Genomic DNA, 24,586 nt, shown 5'->3' on the forward strand with positions numbered 1-24,586 from the left:
TATAAAAGCACATTTTATGGCAGGAATATTCATAAATACCAGCTATCATGATGGCTCTAGATGCCTCTTTCACAAGCATCTGGCTTAGACCAGCATCTGGCTCTGCATCTGGCTTAGACCAGCAATTTTAATTTTGTTCAGCAGGTGATTGTCAATTATTATAGGAAATAAACACTTAAAATTGTATGTCAAAAAATGACAAAACATTCTGCCAAGATGGTGCCTGAATACTGTTGATTACACATTCTACCCCATTCCTAAGTCAAAAAGGGTGGGAATGTGAAGGGGAAATGCAGATAGTATCTGAGAAATGCAGCACCATTTCTCAGATACTATCCAATAGAAGTCACTTATAGATTTCAACAATTTATGAGATGAGTTGGGGCTATGTTTCTATTATTTAAGCTACTGACTAATTTCAAAGTTTTTTAGTCACTGGAGGAGGAAACCACTGGCAAGCAAAGATAATTCTCTTACTATAGTACTGGACTAATATTCCTTATCCTGTCCAACCTTACAATCTGTGGTTTTCATATGGCAATAGTAAGAGCTATGTGTAGTTTGTGTAGTTTTTTAAAAAAAGAAAAAATCATTTTAAAGGGTAAGATACTGATGTAATAATATTAAATGCTCCCATCACAGAATATCATTACTATCGTGCTAATCTGCTATTCTGATCCAATTTTACTGTTCAAAGGTATGAATAATTAAGCTGCATAAAAGGTAACCAAAGATAGAAATAACTAAGTACTGTATATTGCTTTAAATGATAGGCAAAAATACTTAAATACATCTTTCAAAAACTGGCATTCAGTACCTTTTTAACCTTTCCTTGTCGCTTTGCTGAAGGCTGCCCCTGGGAGTTAGAACAACATACTGTAAGAAAATATCCACAAAACTCTACAGAATGGAGACACTACCTATCAAGTTTTTATTTACTACTGAAGAACACTAAATGTCTTGTTCCCCTTAAAACATACTTCTAAAGCCCAATATTTTAGCTTTAAAAAAATATAAAACACAAATGTTATGCTATTTAAGGATCTGATTTAAATCTTCTTGATTTAAATCAATCCCAATATTTTGAAGCCCAACAATAGAGTTTGTAACTAACTTTTACTGCTTGCACACATTCCCATTTAAAATTCAATGAACTGAAATGGCTTTCTTAAACTTTCCATTTCTATTTCCATTGAATATTCTGCTCTATAGCGGTTGTACAACATTGGGGTAGGATCATGGAAAGCATTAAAAATCCTACAATATGACTTTGAAGAACTATCAATCATTCAAGCCAATTTTAGTTTTTTTTCCCTATATATACCCTGACTTGTTTATTGTACAATACTACAATTAATTTTCTAGATCAGGGGTCCCCAACCCCCAGTCTGTGGACTGGCACAGGGCTGCACCATGCCAGAAACCGGGCTGTGCAAATAAGCAAAGCTCCATCCGTTGGATGCAGGCAGCATGCAAAACCATGGTCTCTCTGGTCCACGGAAAAACCTCTCTCCACAGAACGGGTCCCTGGTGCCCAAAAGGTTGGGGGCCGCTGTTCTAGATCACACCTTTACTGTATACAACACTGTTGTTATATTAGTGAAATTACCTCATTTCTTTCACATGAAAAGTAAAAAAGGTATAGAAATATCACTTGGTTTTAACAAATAATATTAATCAAATATAAATATATTGGACTGAGTATAATCTGGAAACTAAGTTTTAAATGGTCAGTCATTAATTTTTGAACAGAAGCAGGCTAGAGACTGTCTTCTATATTTAAAAAAATATGCTAGACTCTGACATGTTTTCATCTTAGCTGCACTGCACCAAAATCGTCTATGGTTTGTGAAATATTTAAAGCAAGATGAAATAAGAGGCATGGAAAAATTCTCTAACTAAATTAATAATAATAACCTCTTCTATAATAAGCAAGCAAAAGAAACACCAGGAATGTGGTATAATGTACTGTTCTAAGGATAACAGCAGGGAAAAACCATCATTATTTTAACCACTGCTAAAATCTTTCTCCAATACCTATATAGTTACCACTTGTTTTGCCAAATTGAATGGGCTCAATGGTCTAATTGACAAAAGTTACAATTTCAGATACAATTAGTAAATTTACCTGTATTTGTTCCAAAAAAACCTAGACTGAAAAACATTTTTCAGTTGGAAAATAACCAATGTATGAATGGTGGACATGTTTTTAGGATGAATTACTAAGGCTGGTAAAATCAATTCCTAAACCTTATCGATTATATTAAGCCAAATTGTTTTAGAAACTCACTGATCAGACACATCCCCTATATTCCTAGTCTGGAAAATATATTTAACATGACTCTATGACATTTTAATATGAAATATATATACTTATTCCATATTTTTTTAAATGTAACTGAATAACAAAGGAATTATTTTGAGGATGCACTATTGGTAAACAAAATTTACTTGATAACAAATACTTGCATCTTTAATTTAGTACAACATGATTATAGCTTTATGCAATTCATTTTTATTATACAAAATGAAACCTTACAAAGCGTATCATCAACAAAAGGATGGCCTAAAATGCAGCAAATGGATGCTTGACAGCAACTATTTTAACAGAACCCAAATAACTAACACTAATTATACCTTTTTAGACTGAAGTGAAACTCCAAGCTATGTAGGATAAAATAATATTACAGAAATTATTAAAAGCAATGTAGCATACAATCTATAACAAGGTGCTGGAAATTACTGCAAAATAGCAAAAAAGAAACTGAGAGGCAGTAATATTGAAACAATGAAGAAAACTGGCATTTAGTATTTGAATCTTTTTAAGAGACTCCAGGAAAAAAACTTCCAAAAATCTGGATTATTGTATTCAAAAACATTTTCATACAGGTTTTTCATTTCAATTACCTTTTTTAAAAAAACAAAAACAAATTTGAGTTTAGGGTTTTATTTTACTCACCGCTTTCTTTCCAAGTTCGGTCTTTGAAAGTGTCAATGATCCTGCAAGATAGCATCCAGGACTTGTTCCTTTAGGTACTCTAACAAACGAACAAGTGAAACATGTTTTAAATTCATGCTCACATTCCCATTTTTGTACCCCCCCATTGAAAAAAGGGTTTAATTCAACTGCAAATTGACTTAATTTCAGCAATACAATGTCAAGCCCAATACATAGGGATGATGGGGGTTAAGGCTGACAATGAGAATAGGAGGCCTCAGGAAGCTACTTATTTGGATCCTTGATCCCACCCAAGAGATTTTTTTAAAAAAATCCAGCTCTGCTCATTTCAGTAACCTCAGTGGAACAGAATGGGACAACTCGCCACAGTCAACTCGCCACGGCCAACTTGCCATGGTCAACTCTCCATGGCCACCTCACTGCGGGACAATTTAACAATTCTATTTAATTATTTAAAATAAATAAAAATTATTTTCATTTTGCCATTCACATTTCATTCTGTCCTTCCTTTTGCAACCTTTCTTTAATGATTCTGTTCCACCATTTCTTTGATATTAGTGTAATTCTGGTCCCATAGCGAGTTGGCCGCAGAAGTTGGTCATGGCGAGTTGGCCACAGAGAATTATCATAGACCCTCAGTGGAAGGCTTGCCTTGGCCGCTATTCCCTAAGGCAGTGGTTCTCAACCTTTTTAATGCCGCGACCCCCAACCGGTTGTAAGTCGAGGACTAAACCGGTCGTAAGTCAAGGACTAAACCGGTCGTAAGTCAAGGACTAAACCAGTCGTAAGTCGAGGACTAAAACGGTCGTAAGTCGAGGACTACCCAACCGGTCGTAAGTCGAGGACTTTCCCTGCCCGGGAGCGCCACGCATGCGTGGTTCTGCCCCCTGCGCTGGCCGAGGCGTAGCTGGCAAGTGGCAGAGATGGAGCAGGCTGACCACCAGCTGGCCCAGCCCAAGGGAGGTAAGGCAACCGCCGGAAAAGGGGAAAAAATGGCGGACAAAAAAAATGGTGGACAGCCTTGCTTGGCGACCCCCGTGAAATGGTCGATTGACCCCAAATGGGGTCACGACCCATAGGTTGAGAACCGCTGCCCTAAGGCAACAAAATCTAACTATTAGCAAAAAATTAGATTTAATACACTAAGAAAAAACAGATTAAGAAAATATATGGAAACATGGGCACTGGAGAGGAAAGGTAGCCAGATTTCAATAAATAGTAGTGCCTGCAAGCGTAGGATAGAAATAAATAGGCAGAACTATTTTTTTTTTATTCCCAAGTTTGAAAGTTCGGAATAGTTACTAATCAAAGTATTGCATGCTATGTGCCACCAAAAGGACATAACTTACTTGTCATCTGGCAAAGATGTAACAAAGAACGGCAGAGTGTAGTTTGGTGGCAGAGATATACTGTTTGCTTTCTTCTTCCCTAAGAGAGCCTGACTGTGGGTATCATATATATCTAAACTCAGTGCACTAGACAGTCTGTGAGAGACAATAAATGGAAGGTCTTTGATGCGATCCAGCTCACTGCTCTGCTCATGACGGATCTGTAGCCGCACGGTATAATCTCCTTTCTCCAGTTTCAGGGAATACTAGGGAAAGGAGCAGTTCTTTAGTACCTGGACTCATACGTATTTGATGAAGAAGATTAACACACAGTAAAAATTTCTTCAGTTCAACTTACAGTATTCCTTTCTAATTGAAGTAGAATATTTTCACAAAACATGTCACTGCTAAGTATGCAAAATTTAAACCTGGACATTTATTACATGTTTGAGTGATAGAGAGGGATCTGTTATTAAATTCTTTGGAAAAAATCTAACAAGAAAAGTTACTCAAGTCCCTTCCAATCACAAAGTAAGCGGTATTTCCAGACTTAAATTTTAAAATCTTATTCTAACATTACAGGGGAGGCTTTTCAAAGCCTTCATCAAACTAAATTACAGATTTACCAGCATGAAGTAAATATATGTTTTGGTTTGAATGTTATGTATTTGAATTATAGTATCAAATTTTATGACACATATTTTCTGTTGAGTATCGTTTATAATAGGTAAATTTGTGTGCTATATAACCTATTTAAATTTGACTTAACTGGATCCTGAACATTCCTTACATAAACACAGAAGGTTCTTTCTATCTGTAAAATGGACTAAAATCTATTAGGAGTTCCAGCTGGAGATTTGATTTTTGCAGATCCTTGCCCTTCTTGTCCTACAATTCTAGAAGTTCCCTCAGTACTATTAATCTCTGAAGTTACACTACAAACTAATTTTTCTTATATTTATTTGCATAAAGATGACAAGCACAAACACTAAACCTAAAAAGACTATGGAATTACATAAAAAAATGACTTCAAACATATTGGCATACCTGGTTAGGATAAGCATCACCTGATCCCATAAGTTTTTTATTCTGGTCAAAGACAATCCATAACTGACTGTCAAATTCTGATTCATATAAGAGTTCACAAAGCAAGGGACAACTTGGAGTTATTTCTCCACTTTTGGGCTGAATAAAAATAAAATGATAAAGGCATTTAAAAACAAAATTAAATGATAATATTATTGATACTGATGGTGATAATTTATTAAACTTGCTTGCCATCTGATTCTAAATGACACTGTGTGGCTCATCATTTATTATTAATTTTTTTTTATTAAACAAATTTATATGGCCGCCAAGTGACTCTGGGTGGCTTACAACATTCCATAAAGAAATCATTTTATTGAGTTAGGGTTAGATCCAGTTAAATAACTCAAACTTACTTGATGAAAATTGTATGTCAAAACCATCTCATACAATTGTCGATTATTTGGCAATACGTCTCGGGATCCTAAAGGCTTTATTTTAGCACTCAGTGGTCTGCAATCCAGCAATACAACAATACACATTAAGAGAAAAATGAAGGTAAGGTTTTAAAGAATAACAGAGTTGAAAAGGGGAACGTGGAGGTCTTCTAGTCCCACCCCCTGCTCAAGGAGGAAACCCTATTTCAGTCAAATGGTTGTCCAATCTCTTCTTAAAAACCTTCAGTATTGAAGCACCTACGACTTCTTGAGGCAAGTCCTTTCACTGATTAATTGTTCTGTCAGGAAATTTCTCTTTAGTTCTAGATTGGTTCTCTCTTTGATTAGTTTCCATCCATTGCTTCTTGTACAATACATTTTTAAAACTTGTACATATACACAGGTATGCTTAGTAACTCAATTTATGCACACATTTAATTATGCTAAACACAATTTAACAATCTAACTTTTTTATTTATTTTTATTTGCTTAAATTTATATGTCATCCATCTTGCAGTTTGAGGCAACTCTGGGAAGTTCAGATGACAACGCAAAACCCAGACTCGCAGGGCAAAATATTTCAAATTCATACTGTCTCAGGGACAGAACTTCTCACCTTGAACATGAACCAGGTACTCTTGATTATTTCAAAAATGTTAAGACCAAAACAATCTGCCTCAGATATAAATTAGCTGTCTTGACTGCAAGCCGTAATTCTATTTTTAGTTTTCTAATTAAATCATTATTAAAAGGCCTCTAAATATTCAACAGACTTCCAATGATTATGTACTTAAAATAAATAGGGAATATCTTTCTCAACTATTAAACTTACTTTATTATATTTATATTCAGCATGAGGGAAAGTTGTTTAATCTTACTAACTTCAGTACAAGTTACTGATTTCACTATGAATCACAATGATCACTTATTTCAATCTAAATTTCTTATAGTACCTTAGTGTTTGAACCCAGCATTTGAGATTTATGGAAGGTGAAATATCTTCGTATTTCAGTGTTGCCTGAACATCAAAACGCACTATGCCTTCTGAAGCATGCTATAATCAGAGTGAAAACGTTTATTTGAAACACATTTCAGATTAATGCTATGCCAACAATATATATTTAAAAATCATGCTTTTCCAAGGTGCTTCCACTTAAGAGCTGGCAACACAATATATATCAGCTCTGCCGTCTTCGCTATGTATCACTAAGCTTGCTGGCATCCTGCCATAAACAGAGGGTGGTGGTGGGGAGGAAGTTAGGGAGGTTATGCAGGTGGTGTGAAGAGGGTTATGAGGGAAGAGGGAGGACATTGACAGGAACCAGAGGTGCCAAGTGGCCAGATTCCACCGCCTCAAGGATGCCTCACCTGGGAAAGTATGTGAAGCTTCTCTGAGACATGCCTACAATCAAAGCGGATCCCAAAATATCAGGCTAGCATGCTGTTGGACACCGACACTCTGGTCATGGGGGAGGGCTACATCAAGGAGAATACTTTGTATGTTTGTGTGGGAATATTCAGATCTAGCCTTGCTTTTGCTGCAATCACTAACCCTCAGTAAAAGAACTTATCACTTCAATCAAATAGAGTCAAGGGTCTTTCTTTCCTAGGGATCTAGCTGGGGCAGGTTTGACACCATAAATAAATGTCATAAAACTTCAACGACCCCTTAATCCATTTACAAATTCAAAACTAAAATGATTAACCTAATAAAATTGGTCAATTCTATGCAATATTATTTAACTCTATTTAATAATCTCACTGGATACGATTGCTGAAATTGTGCCTCCATGCAATTTGGCTAGGCATTTGGTAATACTACTAACTTATGATTTTAACAATGCTACATTTTAAAAACAGACAGAATTTCAAAAAAAAAAAAAAGCAAATTGTGATACTTACAATGTTCAACTGAGATGTAGTGCAAACTATGCCATGGAAAGAAATGGAATAATCAATACTGACATCACTGAGGCTTGCCCACCATCGGGCAATACACAATTCAATTGTTCTTCCCCCCTGTTGGGAGGAAAAGAAAAAAAGAAATGTATTTCAAGCCTTCTTCACTTGTAAGTCTTATCCCCTCATCCCAAGGTCTGAACATTTTGCATCCCAGCAGTTACCAAAAATAGTCATAAACCAAGGAGAATGTGGATGCTGAACTATAACTTGCAATTCTTAGTGATGACTAAACCAAACCATTCAAGTTTGCCTAATTGTTGAACTTACTTTTTCTCCACTCCCCTCTGTAGCCTGATGAAAAATTTTAGAATACTCAAAAAGTCTGATATTTTGGGTGGGTCTAATAAAACAATAGAAAGCCAGTTTGGTGTAGTGATTAAGGCATTAGGTTAGAAACTGGGAGACTGAGTTCTAGTCCTACCTTAATCACAAAGCCAGCTGAGTAACCTCGGGCTAGTCACTTTTTATCAGCTCTAGGAAGAAGGCCATGGCAAACCATTTCTGAAAAACCTTGCCAAGAAAACTGCAGGGGCTGATCAAAGCAGTTTCCAAGAATTGGACACAATTGAATGGAAGAAAAAAAAATACCACCCAGATTTGAAGGATATTCTCCCATTAGTAAGTTCATATGGCTTTCTTTTTGATACATCTTAGAACTTATTCTATCCATGCTATGATCTCTGGAGATATGATCTCTGTTTTTTTATTAAGCTCAAGAATGTTCCATTAGTTTTAATGAATTCATTTAATGCATAACGTTATAAACATAGATGTTCAACAGCTGTGTTGCTGAAAAAATAGTTTCCATTATTCCTAGCCAGCATAGCTAGAGTAGGACCAGGTTTCAGAAAACTGCTCTATTACATTGTTTGCAGGAAAGATGGCTCCTGATCCCACAGCATACACAGTCAATATTCATTGATTTGGATTACAGGTTTCTAAGCAGCAAGTATTTAATATCAGACCTGAAGAATCTTCTTGGATGAGAAGCGAAATATCTTCAAAGAAAAACAAGAAAGTCCAGTTGCCTTGTGAAAAAGCACCTTTGGGACAACCATGACCTGGATGACTGAGAATCTCCATAGACATCAGAAACAAACAATAGTTATATCCAATCAGTCTGATGTGCTACTGTTTTGGATAACATCTTATTTGTTCCCAAATACTTTACTGAAAAGCCATGTATTTATAGCTCTATGAAAGCGTAATAAGGAAAGGATGGATCAGATATCTGTAGGCAAGTTGCTGAAGAGGACAGTTTAAGCCTATGAAAATGGCATTATTTCAGTAGCAGGTCCTTCAATAAGCCATCTCCCAGATCAAATGGATGGGCAGATTCAACTCAGAGAAGATGGTCATGGAAATACCCAGGCCTTGAACGCAGAGGACTTTAATGGTGACATCACCTAGAACGTTCCCCAAAAGCAAACTGGCAATCAATGTAACTCCTACAGAAGTAGTATTATGAGGGCATCAATGTAATTCCTACAGTAGTATTATGCGGGCAAATATTAAAAAACTCATTAGAATATCCCACATTTTAAAAATTTATGACAAGGAGAATCATTGTTAAAAATGTAAAAAATGTCTTTATATTAGTTTCACTATTAAGGCACATTGCATTAGTTTTTAATACTAAATACATTAATATTGCCTCACATTCTGTAGCTGACATGTAGGATTTTTACAATGAAAACAGTGTAGCAGGCTACCAGTATTTACAATATTCAAATAAGAATCTTGGTTGAAAGACTATTCTATACAACTCAGATAAGTCACTCTCAAGCTCAGCACATTATGATTGACATTTATCATATATCAATGTAGCATATAAACAACAGCTATTAACTCTATTCTTAATTTAAGGGACTTACTAATACTGGAAATGCTTCGGTGACTGATCCTTTTTCTGGTATTGAAGAGAACTTGTAGAACTCATGGTTTCGGTATGCCTTTTGCTTTACTAACTGAATCGCATGGAGAATAAACTTGGCAGTTACATCAGGTGATGATGAACAGACTGTGACTTCTAAATAAGAAAAGGCATGACTTTAATACTATTATACAGACTTTACTTCTGGCTCCTTTCTATGAGGCAAATATGTATCAAAAATATTGATAAATTTTGTTTCACAGCATTTAACTCCTCAGTAATAAATATGTTCATTATTATTAAAACAATAAAAAATCCTAACAAGCGTTAAACTGATGAAAAACACTTTTAATCTGAACATATAATACTACAGATAGATTTTAGATATATAATAAAATGTCCTCCAATACCTATACTAAAATCTTCATGGATATCACGAGGAATCCAATAGATTCACCTTACCAGCCCAGGTGGCTCCAGATGGAACTTCAATGAAGTGTCTCTGAATTTGTCCAGGTTTAAAATGAACATCAGTAAATTTGAGTTCAAAGTGTGAGGCTTCATCTGTCCTGTGATTAAAAAAATGTAATTGTAGAAAGCTCACTTTAAACTATCAATACAGACTGGAATATTATTTTAATAAGGTCCAAAAACAAGAATTCATGTCATTCTTAATTATATAAAAATATTTTAAAAACTAGCTGGCTTTGACTATAGTAACTAATTGAGAATAGTTATTAATGTTTTTAGTTATACCTCTGAACATCAAGAGCCATCTTGGTATAGTGATAAAGGTACCAGGCTAGAAATTAGGGGACTGTGGGTTCTAATCTTACCTGAGGCACAAAGCCAGCTGGGTGACCTTGGGCCAGCCCTAGGAAGCTATGAGTTCCTGGCAAATCGCTTCTGAAATCTTGCCAACAAAATTGTAGAACCTGTCCAGGCAAGTGGTGGCAACACTGACTCGAAGGCAAACACACACACAAAAAAACTAATCTCTGAACAATCACCCCTTCCCTGGTACTTCCAGGGATTCAGAATGATACTATTATTATAGAAGTTGTAGTCTAACACATCTAAAAAGCACTTAAGCAAGACATAGGGAGAGTTTTGCCCTTTATGGTGGTCCAAAAATATTTCAAATAATTACAGTACTAAAGTACTATCCTTGATTTAAAATGTTTAAAAAAACAACAACAGATGATCGATCATAAAGAATTCTGGCTCTTGATACCATTTTTAAATAAGCAAAAAAAAAAAAGGTAAACAAAATTTCAAAAATTTATATCATGTGGCCAAAATGACATCAAGGAGTACTGTTATCCTCCACAGAAGTAGTTTTTATCTACTTGCATTTGCATGATTTTGAACCGCTAGACTAGCAGGAGCTGGGACAAGGATGGGAGGTCCCCCCTTGCCACATGGCATTCGGGTCTTGAATCTGGGGTGCCGGCTTTCTAGCCAACAAGCCCAGCATTTTAACCATTGAGCCACCCATATAATGTATATAAATGGATTTTATTTCTATTTACTATTATTATTTGGAATGTATATCAAACAACAGAAATAGAAAGTAAATCTCCCCCCATAAATATTGCTACAAATTTTCTGACAAGAGTAAAAATCCATGTACCTTGTTGGTATAACAACAGTTATCGGAACTCTGAACAAAGGTCCTGCATTGGGCATTGTTATTTCGTAACCACACACCTAAAGCAGTGAAAGGAACACACATTGTCATATGTTTAATATTTCAATCTTTAAAAGGCACTTATAAGTGTTTAATATTAATGGTTTACAAAGTAAATTTCTTTAAACTTTATAAATTAAGGATTATAATTCAGTTTAAATATTCTGAGAAAAAAAAATTCAATTCATTTTAATCTTCACAGTGAGCTAGTATCTTTACCTGGCACACTGTCCTAGGAATTAATTCAGTTTAATTAGAATGTTTCCTTAGTGCAGGATCAAATCTGGGTTGGTCACCGGGACTAGAGGTTTAGTCTCCCAAGCTTTTGGACTTGTGATGGAGCCAATCCTCAGGGAACTTCACTCTACCAGAATGTGTGCTTTGGGCTATTCTATGCATAGTATTTATATGGTGCCCAGTTATGTGTGGCTTTTTATTTGTTGATTGAGACGTTGATGGCCAGTTATTAAGTTATTGGCAGTTGTTTCCTTGTGCTGCCAAGTCCTTGGCTCGTAAATACCTGATAAGCTGGTGGTAAATTAGCACTCCTGTTGACTGACAAGGGGCCCATTTCCCAGGCTTCAATCATTTCCCTGATTATCTTTGTACTGTTTGGCCAATAATCTTAGTAGCTGCGAAACTGAATGTATGCCTTGTTCATTGCAATGTCTGACCACTCGCTTGTGTTCTTGCAATCAGGTGGTTAGCTTTCCTCCCCATATGTCCTGAATAGTCACAGGGGGAGTCCATGAAGGGGATCCAGTAGATTACACTGGAATTATCTCCCATCTCCAAGCACATCTTTGCAATGCATGATTTGTCCTTGTATGGTAGTCTCTGGGCAGTGTGCAATGCCCACTTGCAGATCTCAGAAGTTGCGTTCTTCTACTTCCGAAATGTATGGCAGAGTGTGCCATATAGTTAGCCTTGTACCTTCTTTCTTCCTTTCTCTCCCTTGCATGTTGAGTGGGCATCTTGTAATAAATGTTTGTACCTATTCTGTCTGTATTGTTCACGTAGGTACCTGCTCTCCAGTTGGTTAGTTTGCTGGGTATTACAGTGAGTTCTCACCCTGCCATAGTGTTCTGACACAACTCTTTTTGTGTGACAATAGATGGTTACTGTTGAAACTAAGAATCCAAGGAATGTTGATGGTCTTGCGATAAACCATGGTTCCTAGGCTTCCATCTTCTTGCCTATTGACAAACACATCTAAAAATGGTAATTGTCTAGCCGTTTCTTCCCCCATTGTGAATTGTATGTCTGGGAAGATGGAGTTCAGTAGGTTATGAAAGTCTTTCAGTGCATTTCTTTTGATGATGACAAATGTGTCATCCAGGCAGCGGCACCAAAATTTAGGTATGTAGTTTTGAAATGCACGGTGTTGTGGTTCACATAGGACAGTTTCTGCAATGATTCCTGACACTGGGGATCCCATGGATGTCCCTTTTATTTGCTCATATATTTCCCTTTTGAACGTGAAAGAAGATATGTTGACAATATTGGAGTAGCTTCATGATTTCTGTCCTGGTTAGGTTGTTCTGATCTGTGTTGTATTCTTTTAGTTTTCTATTACTTTGTATGCTAAGTAAGGAGAGATGGATGTAAATGCTTCGTCAAAGCAGACCATAATCTTGTCAGGAATCACATTTAAGCCTTGTAGTTTTGTATGGATGACGTGACTGTGCTACTTGAGGGTGGGGTCAGGAAACTTAAGCATTATGCCAGCCACTTAGCCAGGTTGTAGGTAGGGGTATCTTGTAGTGTTACAATAGATCTGAGGGAGGCTTCTATTTTGTGTATCTTGGGGAATCCGTAAAATCTCGCTGGGGCGGAGTCTGTTCCTCTTATTTTCCAATATTCTTTTTCCATTATATAGTTGTTTTATCTGAATTGGCTGGGATAAGTATTCTCATCTCTGTTGTCTTTGCTGGTCTATATGCTGAGGAATCATTGAGCAGGGTGAATGCCTTCATTTCATAATTTGTATGGTTCATCAGCAACATTGAGTGGCCGGTCTTTCAAGGTGCATTGCTCCACTGGGCTGAGTGCATTGTTTGGTTTTTGTGCAACCAGCATTACTGATATTTTTTGTCTGATAGAATGTTTTTCTGGCTCTTCTATCTCTACTCTGCTGAATCTGCTGAATATGGATTCTAACGCTGCTCTGAATTCTCTTGGTGTGGCATCTTGCATTATTAAACCCCTCATCATGTTCAAGTATTCATAATTCCTGTTGGCTTAACTGTTTGTTCAATAAATTATGGACCAAATTCACACAGGTTTTGGATGTGGCTTTAACTTTTGAATTTTTTCTTCGAATTTTTTCTTTTTTCTCACCTGTCTTTCTTTCACAAGGTCCTAATAGCATTTGCTAGGTGATTGACTAGTTCTTCTTCAAGTAATGATAGACAATGCTCCTTATGGATATTGACAGTTGTTTTATACTTGCCCAGTCTTAGATGGCAGTCATTGCTTAAGACCTCTAACATATGTTTGCTGAATGCTTTTGTCATATGTCTGCCCATCTCCAAGTTGACTGGTGGTCGGTAATGTAGGCTTCATGGAATCACCCCTTCCCGAGTACAGCAGTGGTAGGAAACATACTTGTTCGTAAGTGGACGCGTGTGTTATGAAAAATTTCCAAAACTGAACTGTTTGAATCACTAGCTGCCCATATCTCTCATGAATGAAGACAAATATATGCGTCCCAGGATAATATTATAGGATCCAACTTGGATTGGTTACTGGGACCAGAAATTTAGTCTTCCAAACTTTCGAACTCATATTGAAGTTATTCTCAGGGAATTTCTCTCTACCAGAATGTGTGCTTTGGGCTATTCTATGCGTATAATAATAATAACTTTATTGTCACTTTGAAAGTACACCAATTGGCATACATCAAAATGAAATTTCGTTGCATACAGCTCTCAAAAGGTCACCACCTCCGATATACACTCCTTGTTCATGGCCAGCTCAAGTTACAGATCTTTCATTTTAGTCTTTAGGGAGCGAACGATGGCAAACAGGACAGATGGAAATGGAGCTCCATGTGGATGTGATGCCTGATTGTGTGTGTTTTTTTATTTGTTGATGATGGTTCTGATGGCCAGCTAATAAGTTGCTGGCTGTTTCCTTAATGCTCATTTTCCATTTTCCCCTTCTACTTCAACAGTGTAAAACAATGAAAAAGACTTTTTTTTTTCAGCCCCATCTCTCCCCAACAATGCTATCACAAACTGATTCAAGTGGGAATCTGAGATAGTAATTCCTAGTACATCTTTTGATCTATAAGAAGAGGTAGCATGACCAGGATACTTCTGATAAAAACAAAATCCTGTCTAAAGTTCTTTAGTTGAACTGTCAAAGATAAAGCCTAAGAGAAGCAAAACCAATACCTCCGTATAATGAACTCCTTCTCGTAGGCCACGTGGATCCACACGCACGTTAATATGTCTACACTGATTCATGAGCTCCAAGTGAGTAGGATACTGAACCCAGGAAGCATTTGATGTTAGAGCTAAATGAAGCTGCAGCGATATCCTCTCATTATTTTCTGAAACAAGAACATGCAACTTTAAATTTTAATCTCTTTAGAATTTTAATTCATCAGTTTAAATCATCATTGCACAACTCATTGAAAAGAAAGGGCTACAAGGCTAAACTAAAAATCTTTATGGGGTATGGAAATGCAAATCAGCAGTTCCACAGCTAGTGACAGTGGCTCTAAATTTACTTTTTTTAAAATGGCAGGCCACACAAAGCTGTATGGTGGGCTGGAGGCCTGGTTTGAATCATCAATTCTGAACATAAGAAAAGAAAGTAATAATAATAAAACCCTTTACATATAGCATCAACACCTATATATCAATAAATTGGGGTGTGAAGCTAATTCACCTCCTTGTGGTGTACCGTAGATAGCATGACAATGTTAACTAAACAAACTAGCAACTAGCCAGACTATTCTGTAGACTTTCCTGGTTCTCAAAATATATGGCAATGAAAATGAAAACAAAAAAGGACCTTTTCAGGTCCAAATGACAAGAGAGATCAGGAATATTATTCAAATCTGCCAAATCAACATCGATGGACTCCACAGATCCAAGAGCCAATATGTTTCCAAACTTTTATTGGACAGTAACACCGATATGGCCATCCTCCAAGAAATGCACATAAAAAACAAAGAATAACAACTCAGAAGAGGCAAATACAATCTTTTGGGAGCTACCTACCACCGCAGCTATGGCATGGCTACATATGTTAGAAGGAATATAGAGAATATTTTCTTGCTGTCAGCCTCTATGAACAAAATAGTTTCCAAACTAGGCTACCTAATATCTGATAGCATGACCACAGTATGTCCTGAACATCAAGCTACACTCAACAATCTATGCAGGCGATTTCAGTAGCCATCACGTTAATTGGAAATACTGTTCCACTGATGACAATGGTGAACTATTGTCTAACTGGGCCACAGCAAACAAAGTTGAACTGATTTTCAATGCTAAAGACAAGGACATGTTTGAATCAGTGACATGGAATTGCAAAACCAATCCAGATTTGTGCTTCATCACAGAAGGCCCAAACTTGCAGCCTGTCCCCATAAATAGGAAAGTAATGCATATATTCCCACAAAGCCAACGGTGTACTATCTTGCTAGAAGTTGGAATCCAATTTCCCCTAATTTGCTCTACCCCTAGACCCAGACAGAACTGGTAACCCAACCAACAGGCTGCTACAATAACCTAAGCTTATTCTTACTTCATAGTATCATTTATCTGTATGTATTTTTATCTTATTTATTAATTTAAACAATTTATAGAGTGGCCCATCTCATAACAGTAACTCTCAAATCTTCCCAATATCTCTACCTTTGAAAATATTTAATGCAAATAGCTTATTTCTACCTGTATTCTCAGGAAAGAAAGGTTCTATTCCAACACCATGGTCTGAAGGTGCAGCTACTTGAATAGGCTCTCTGAGGTAGATTCCACGATTGTATCCAACAGTAATAGTAAAGCCTATGTTGCTAACAAATGATTTATTCTGAATGAGGTAGTCATAGGCTTTATCAACCTAGAGAAAAATGAATTAAAAATAAGCTTAAATCAAAATTAACCAAGATTTCCTTCAGTATGAAATTCATGTTTACATCTGCCTAGAAATAATATTGACTGACAGTAGTTCCATGAAACAAGGTTTCCTTCAGCTTGAGTAGATGGTCCAAATAAATTCTTAAAAAACAACTCAAAGTCTCCTACTTTAGCTGATGTACTGCTAAAAAACAGATTTAGTTTAGGACTAAAAATTTGAAGTAAATCTCTCTTTCAGCCATTACCTTTGGAAGTTATTTAAAAATGTCATTGTTTGTTCTGAAGAAAAAAAGCTATCTAATAATGATATTACAAAGTAAATGTTTACATTTCTTAAATTAAAAATCATTGCAGGAACCATTTCCATAAGGGACTTAACCAGCAGAGTTAAAATCTTCATCACAGTAACTTCTTTGTAAATACTCATTTAACTCTTTTTAATCGTTTTCATTATTTGTATTGATCAGTTTTAGAAATTAAAATCTAAATTTCCACTACAGATGTCCTCTGTGTAGTCAAGTTAGCAGGGTAACTGAATTATTTATTCATCTATTTTCCAATTTTTGTGTGCTACCCACATACAACATGCTCATAATAGCAAAACATGATTGATACAATATTGTTAGAAAATGAAATAATTAAACAAGATTCTCAACTCTAAACATAAAACCATAACCATCAAGGACAATACAGCTAATGTTTCTGTCCACCTATCCTCCAACAACTCAGCAAGCGAAGATCTTCATCTGTTTCTAGAATGCAAGTTAAAAAAAGAGGGGATTTTTTTTTTTAACTTTAGGGAGAAGAGAATTTGAAAGAGCCAGTGCAGTCACCAAAAAACAAAATATCATTACATTACATAATCACGTTAATCAGAAATAGGTCCCATTGAGTTAGTACAATTAATGGTCATTCAAGTGTTCACAATTCAAATACATTTCTTAAACAGAATAACAACACAAGAAAAAAGTAATAGGACCAAGATTATACGGTATTATCTATTCCAATAACATAGGATTTTTTTTTAAAAAAAATACCAGTGCTAATAAGCTAGCTATTAGGATATTACTATGTGAAAACAAAGCAGGAAACATCCCCAAAGAACTAAATATTATGTATGGGGTGGGGTGGGGCGGGGGGGAGGAGAAGTAGAGAACAATAAACCCTTGAATGCAACATTAGGAATAGCCATTAAAATATTATTTTTTCCATCAATACTTTAAAAATATCTTATATATATGAGATTTTGTTCTTTCAACACCAGAATAATTACCTGAATAATACCATGACCTTGAGCAAACAGATGTGTATTTTCCACCTTCACTGCTGTATTTTCTAATGCTCTTTTGACTGAGTGAACAGTATAATGTATATCATTAGCTTTGAGTCCTGTAATCAAAGGAAGAGTAAAGTAGATAAAACTATGTCATTAATACACTTCTCACAGTCAACAAAATGCAATTTGTTTTAAAAGGAGAGCAGCGTTCCATTTTACCTGAGAGTATTAAAGCAATGCCACCACAAGCGTTAGGTGAAGACATGGAGGTGCCATTCATGAGTTGTGTACCACGTAATGTCCAGTTAGGGACAGAAGCAATAGCACCACCAGGTGCGCTGATACTCACTCCCAGTGCTCCATCAGTACTGAAATTAATATAGAAATATCAGAATAGCAAAAATCACATTTTTTCTAGGCTATCAAATAGTCCTCTTTTAGACAGTATCATAAAATATTCTTCTTTGTCTGTACTAACACATTCTTTTTAATAGACAGCTGGGTCTTAAATGCATTAAATTTAATTTATTCCTTAGTTCAGTATGTCTAACAAATTTATTTATAATTTATATCTACCAATTAGGAATTAATATAAATGTGCATGTAATGATTTCAGGAGTTAGTTATCTATAAATATCCTATAAAATTATATGAACAATTGTCATGCGTTTCTTGAGATTATTGATCAAATGCATATGTTTAACACAGTACTGCTCAACACTTACAGGTAGATGCATGTGCTTATTACTGGAAGACATCTAAATATAACCACACTGCTCTCTATTCTCTGGAATTATTTTTGCTCAAGCATTTCCTTGAAAAAAATCAGTTAAGCTTATTATTGTATTCATGAACCTCTTAATAAATTATTTAAAATGGGGTGGAGGCATCGAGACAGTCCAACTCTGTAGTTGTGGGTTAAATTATGAAAGGTTAACATGCTATTATTATTTAATATTTAATTCAATCATGACTCCATCAGATGAATGTTTACTTCTCTTTTCTCAGTTTATTAACCTGCTTCTTTTAAGCTTGTGAAAGGTTTCTCCATCAATTTGAAATTTGTTTTTATTTACTAAATTTGCCCCCATCTCGTATTGCAACAACTCTGGGTGGCTTACAGCATTAAAACATTAAAATCCTAAAAGTCCAATATTTATAAAACAATAAAAGAGGAAATCACAATCAAAATAAAATTATAGTTAAAAGATGGGGAGGGAGGGAACAGGGGGAGGTGGGATTGCCTCTTAATTCGTCAATCACCTGCAGTATGATGCTCCCCCTTTGGGACCCCAAGCCACCTGGCAGAGCCACGTTTTCAGGCTCCTGCAGAAGCTGAAAAGGGTGGGAGCCAACTTTATCTCAGGGAATAAGATGTTCCAAAGGGCCGGAGCCACAGCAGAGAACGCCCTTCCCCTGGACCCTGCCAGCTGGAATTCCTTGATTAATGGGCCCCGCAGCATGCGTCCTCTGCCAGCAAGAGTGGGGTGGGCCAGTCCCAGTGGGGTGAGATGGCTCCTCAGGTAACTTAGACCCATGCCATGCAGGGCTGAAGCAGACCGATAGCCAGTGAAGCTCGCAGAGAAGAGGTGTATCATGAGTCACCCTAGGGACCCCAAGAACTGCCCTTGCTGTTGTATTCTGCACCAGTTGAAGCTTCCAAATTCTTTTCAAGGGTAGCCTCATTGCAATAGTTTAGATATGAGATTACCAGGGTTTGAATGACTGAGCACGATTCCCAATCCAGGAAAAGCCACAAGTGGTGCACCACCTCTCCTAGCTGTGACTGTCACCTACTCTTCAAGTAAAAGTTGCAAGTCCAGGAGAACCCCCAAGCTGCAGACTGGGTCTGTCTGGGATAGTGCAACTAAGCTGCTTAATGTGCCAGATCTTGAAGTTCCATGCATCCAAAGCCATTCGGTCTTGCCAGGGCTCATTCGAAGCTTGTAGCTCCCCATGCAGGCCCTGACAGCCTACAGCAGTGTTTCTCAACCTTGACAATTTTAAGGCATGTGGACTTCAACTCCCAGAATTCCACAGCCAGCATTGCTGGCTGTGGAATTCTGGGAGTTGAAGTCCACATGCCTTAAAATTGTCAAGGTTGAGAAACACTGGCCTACAGGCACCGCGAGAGGAGAATGGGCCAACTTGCCACAGCCAACTTGCTAGGGCCAACTCACCATGGACAACTCGCTGTGGGACAATTTAACAATTCTATTTAATAATTTAAAATAAATAAAAAAATATTTTAATTTTTGCCGTTCACATTTCGTTCTGTCCCTCCTTTTGCGTCCTTTCTTTAATGATTCTATTCCACTTCTTTGATATTAGTGTAACTCTTGTCCCGCATGAGTTGTCCTGTGGTGATTTGGCTGTGACGAGTTGCCTAGCAACAAGTTGGCTACAGTGTTGCAGCGAATTATCATAGACCCCCCTCCCCTCCCATGAGAGAACAGCAACAGCATTATTTGGATCATGAGGAGTGGAGATATAAAGTTGAGTATCCTCAGCATCCTGATACCTGAAAACCATTCCTAATTTAGGGTGCGGACATGCTTCACGTTAAGTGTTTTTGCAATCTTTTTCTATACTAGGATTTTTAACTATTTTCAGTAACATACATTTATACCCACTTCTTTTTTTTAATATATACAGCTGTTATTTCACAGAATATAAGTATCCCACTTTGAAACATTGAGGGAGCTGCAAGGTGAGAGAAATTAAGGCGGATTTACATTTTTTTAAAAAAACAAACCTTAAAACCTTTCTCTTCCTATTCATATTTACCTTGAAATAATTATAAAATGTATCTTAAATTCTTGAAAATCAGCTCCATTTTTCAGAAGTTAGAGTCTTTATGTTGGAACCCTAAGCTGCACTTTCAAGTTATCTTTTGATATATTAAAATGTAATTTCTAAATGGATTATAGAAACACCAGGGTTTAACTTATGAATTAGTTTATTACTCACCTTGGTCCTCGAGATGACCATGTATACTGATTTGCAGGTAATTTCTCTCGTAATGAGTACTCAGCAACCATCATATCAGGTGATACATAAGCACCAACACCTTTAGAATTAGTTGACATAAGTTCAAGTCTACCATTAGTTCTCTTTACTGATTTAAATTATGTTTATATTAAATTCTAATCATTGTTAAGTTGGTAATGGTATTTTTTTAAAAAAAGTTTTTAAAAAATCTTCCAACATAGCAGCATATTTATACTAGAAACTAGAAGTTTTTCGATTCTGTTTGATATTACTTCAGTCTCCACTCAAATGAATCATTCACTATTGAGAAGTGTTTGAATATTAGTAGCTCGGGTTGGTAGTTAAGCTGTTGGTTTGATCTCTGAGCCTGACGATTTGGCTGCAAATGTTTCTTCTTCATTCAGGGGGACATCTTCAGTGCGCTTTGATTTGTGCGTGTCTGTCTGGTGTGGATATGTTATGTGGATGACACCTTCGTGATAATCAAGCACAACCAGGTCGACCAAACCTACCAAAGAATCAACAACGTCTTCGTAGACATCCGATTTACAACAGAATCCGAGAATAACAATGAACTGCCATTCCTGGACATCCTTGTAACCAGAACCACCAATGGCCAACTTCTAATATCCGTGTACAGGAACACATACAGATCAAATCCTTAGGTTCCACAGAAACCACCCCAAATGCCACAAACAAAGCTGAGTCAGAACACTGTGCAAGAGAGTAGAATCCCATTGCAACACCACAGAAACCAGATCAGCAGAACAAAATCACTTACACATAGTTGAGAGAAATGGATACCCACGAAACTTCATCCGGAGATCTCTACACATAAACAACACAAACACGCAAACACAATNGCGGCTGACAATCAATTAAAAACACCAATAACAATCACAAAGTTAAAATTAATTAAAATGAAATATTTAAATTTGTCTGATTAAAATATGATTAAAAACCCCTCTAAAAACCCCTCTTAAAAATTATCCTAGGCCAGTCCCGCTTGTTGGAACAGCCATGTCTTGAGGGCGCGGCGGAAGGAAGGGAGATCAGGGATCAACATGCTATTATTATTTAATATTTAATTCACTCATGACTCCATCAGATGAATGTTTACTTCTCTTTTCTCAGTTTATTAACCTGCTTCTTTTAAGCTTGTGAAAGGTTTCTCCATCAATTTGAAATTTGTTTTTATTTACTAAATTTGCCCCCATCTCGTATTGCAACAACTCTGGGTGGCTTACAGCATTAAAACATTATAATCCTAAAAGTCCAATATTTATAAAACAATAAAAGAGGAAATCACAATCAAAATAAAATTATAGTTAAAAGATGGGGAGGGAGGGAACAGGGGCAGGTGGGATTGCCTCTTAATTCGTCAATCACCTGCAGTATGATGCTCCCCCTTTGGGACCCCAAGCCACCTGGCAGAGCCAAGTTTTCAGGCTCCTGCAGAAGCTGAAAAGGGTGGGAGCCAACTTCACTTCAGAGAATAAGATGTTCCAAAGGGCCGGGGCCACAGCAGAGAAGGCCCTTCCCCTGGACCCTGCCAGCTGGAATTCCTTGACTAATGGGCCCTGCAGTGTGCATCCTCTGCCAGCAAGAGTGGGGTGGGCCAGTCCCAGTGGGGTGAGATGGCTCCTCAGGTAACTTAGACCCATGCCATGCAGGGCTGAAGCAGACCGGTAGCCAGTGAAGCTCGCAGAGGTGTATCATGAGTCACCTTAGGGACCCCAAGAACTGCCCTTGCTGCTGCATTCTGCACCAGTTGAAGCTTCCAAATGCTTTTCAAGGGTAGCCTCATGCAGAGTGCATTGCAATAGTTTAGATATGAGATTACCAGGGTTTGAATGACTGAGCACGATTCCCAATCCAGGAAAAGCCACAAGTGGTGCACCACCTCTCCTAGCTGTGGCTGCCACCTACTCTTCAAGTAGAAGTTGTAAGTCCAGGAGAACCCCCAAGCTGCAGACTGGTCCGTCTGGGATAGTGCAACTAAGCTGCTTAATGTGCCAGATCTTGAAGTTCCATGCTTGTAGCTCCCCATGCAGGCCCTGACAGCCTACAGCAGTGTTTCTCAACCTTGACAATTTTAAGGCATGTGGACTTCAACTCCCAGAATTCCACAGCCAGCAATGCTGGCTGTGGAATTCTGGGAGTTGAAGTCCACATGCCTTAAAATTGTCAAGGTTGAGAAACACTGGCCTACAGGCACCGCGAGAGGAGAATGGGCCAACTTGCTAGGGCCAACTTGCTAGGGCCAACTCACCATGGACAACTCGCTGTGGGACAATTTAACAATTCTATTTAATAATTTAAAATAAATAAAAAAATATTTTAATTTTTGCCGTTCACATTTCCTTCTGTCCCTCCTTTTGCGTCCTTTCTTTAATGATTCTATTCCACTTCTTTGATATTAGTGTAACTCTTGTCCCGCATGAGTTTTCCTGTGGTGATTTGGCCGTGACGAGTTGCCTAGCAACAAGTTGGCTACAGTGAGTTTGTTGCAGCGAATTATCATAGACCCCCCCCTCCCATGAGAGAACAGCAACAGCATCATTTGGATCATGAGGAGTGGAGATATAAAGTTGAGTATCATCAGCATCCTGATACCTGAAAACCATTCCTAATTTAGTGTGCAGACATGTTTCACGTTAAGTGTTTTTGCAATCTTTTTCTATACTAGGATTTTTAACTATTTTCAGTAACATACATTTATACCCACTTCTTTTTTTTAATATATACAGCTGTTATATCACAGAATATAAGTATCCCACTTTGAAACATTGAGGGAGCTGCAAGGTGAGAGAAATTAAGGCAGATTTACATTTTTTTAAAAAAAACACAAACCTTAAAACCTTTCTCTTCCTACTCATATTCACCTTGAAATAATTATAAAATGTATCTCAAATTCTTGAAAATCAGCTCCATTTTTCAGAAGTCAGAGTCTTTATGTTGGAACCCTAAGCTGCACTTTCAAGTTATCTTTTGATATATTAAAATGTAATTTCTAAATGGATTATAGAAACACCAGGATTTAACTTATGAATTAGTTTATTACTTACCTTGGTCCTCGAGATGACCATGTATACTGATTTGCAGGTAATTTCTCTCGTAATGAGTACTCAGCAACCATCATATCAGGTGATACATAAGCACCAACACCTTTAGAATTAGTTGACATAAGTTCAAGTCTACCATTAGTTCTCTTTACCGATTTAAATTATGTTTATATTAAATTCTAACCATTGTTAAGTTGGTAATGGTATTTTTTTAAAAAAAGTTTTTAAAAAATCTTCCAACATAGCAGCATATTTATACTAGAAACTAGAAGTTTTTCGATTCTGTTTGATATTACTTCAGTCTCCACTCAAATGAATCATTCACTATTGAGAAGTGTTTGAATATTAGTAGCTCGGGTTGGTAGTTAAGCTGTTGGTTTGATCTCTGAGCCTGACGATTTGGCTGCAAATGTTTCTTCTTCATTCAGGGGAACATCTTCAGTGCGCTTTGATTTGTGCGTGTCTGTCTGGTGTGGATATGTTATGTGGATGACACCTTCATGATAATCAAGCACAACCAGGTCGACCAAACCTACCAAAGAATCAACAACGTCTTCGTAGACATCCGATTTACAACAGAATCCGAGAATAACAATGAACTGCCATTCCTGGACATCCTTGTAACCAGAACCACCAATGGCCAACTTCTAATATCCGTGTACAGGAACACATACAGATCAAATCCTCAGGTTCCACAGAAACCACCCCAAATGCCACAAACAAAGCTGAGTCAGAACACTGTGCAAGAGAGTAGAATCCCATTGCAACACCACAGAAACCAGATCAGCAGAACAAAATCACTTACACATAGTTGAGAGAAATGGATACCCACGAAACTTCATCCGGAGATCTCTACACATAAACAACACAAACACGCAAACACAAT

The 24,586-nt window shown here is 37.1% G+C and overlaps 1 protein-coding gene across 1 annotated transcript in view; it reads right to left on the bottom strand.

Annotated features, from left to right (window-relative positions):
* LOC107293862 (tripeptidyl-peptidase 2) overlaps positions 1-24,347 on the bottom strand; it is a gene marked incomplete at its 5' end in the record, with an annotated part of 33,319 nt that extends 8,972 nt beyond the window's left edge. The window contains 16 exons of the mRNA XM_015823052.2: positions 818-856; positions 2,960-3,038; positions 4,309-4,553; positions 5,335-5,472; positions 5,730-5,826; positions 6,704-6,804; positions 7,653-7,769; positions 9,587-9,741; positions 10,048-10,154; positions 11,219-11,295; positions 14,674-14,831; positions 16,183-16,351; positions 17,642-17,757; positions 17,864-18,012; positions 23,704-23,846; positions 24,237-24,347. Of these exons, the coding sequence (XP_015678538.2) occupies positions 818-856; positions 2,960-3,038; positions 4,309-4,553; positions 5,335-5,472; positions 5,730-5,826; positions 6,704-6,804; positions 7,653-7,769; positions 9,587-9,741; positions 10,048-10,154; positions 11,219-11,295; positions 14,674-14,831; positions 16,183-16,351; positions 17,642-17,757; positions 17,864-18,012; positions 23,704-23,846; positions 24,237-24,347 (2,001 nt within the window). The remainder of the gene's footprint in view (positions 1-817; positions 857-2,959; positions 3,039-4,308; positions 4,554-5,334; positions 5,473-5,729; positions 5,827-6,703; positions 6,805-7,652; positions 7,770-9,586; positions 9,742-10,047; positions 10,155-11,218; positions 11,296-14,673; positions 14,832-16,182; positions 16,352-17,641; positions 17,758-17,863; positions 18,013-23,703; positions 23,847-24,236) is intronic.
* Positions 24,348-24,586: the final 239 nt, after the last annotated feature.

The sequence above is a fragment of the Protobothrops mucrosquamatus genome, unplaced genomic scaffold (assembly GCF_001527695.2).
Source record: "Protobothrops mucrosquamatus isolate PMUCROS unplaced genomic scaffold, P.Mucros_1.0 scaffold1754, whole genome shotgun sequence".
NCBI lineage: Eukaryota > Metazoa > Chordata > Lepidosauria > Squamata > Viperidae > Protobothrops > Protobothrops mucrosquamatus.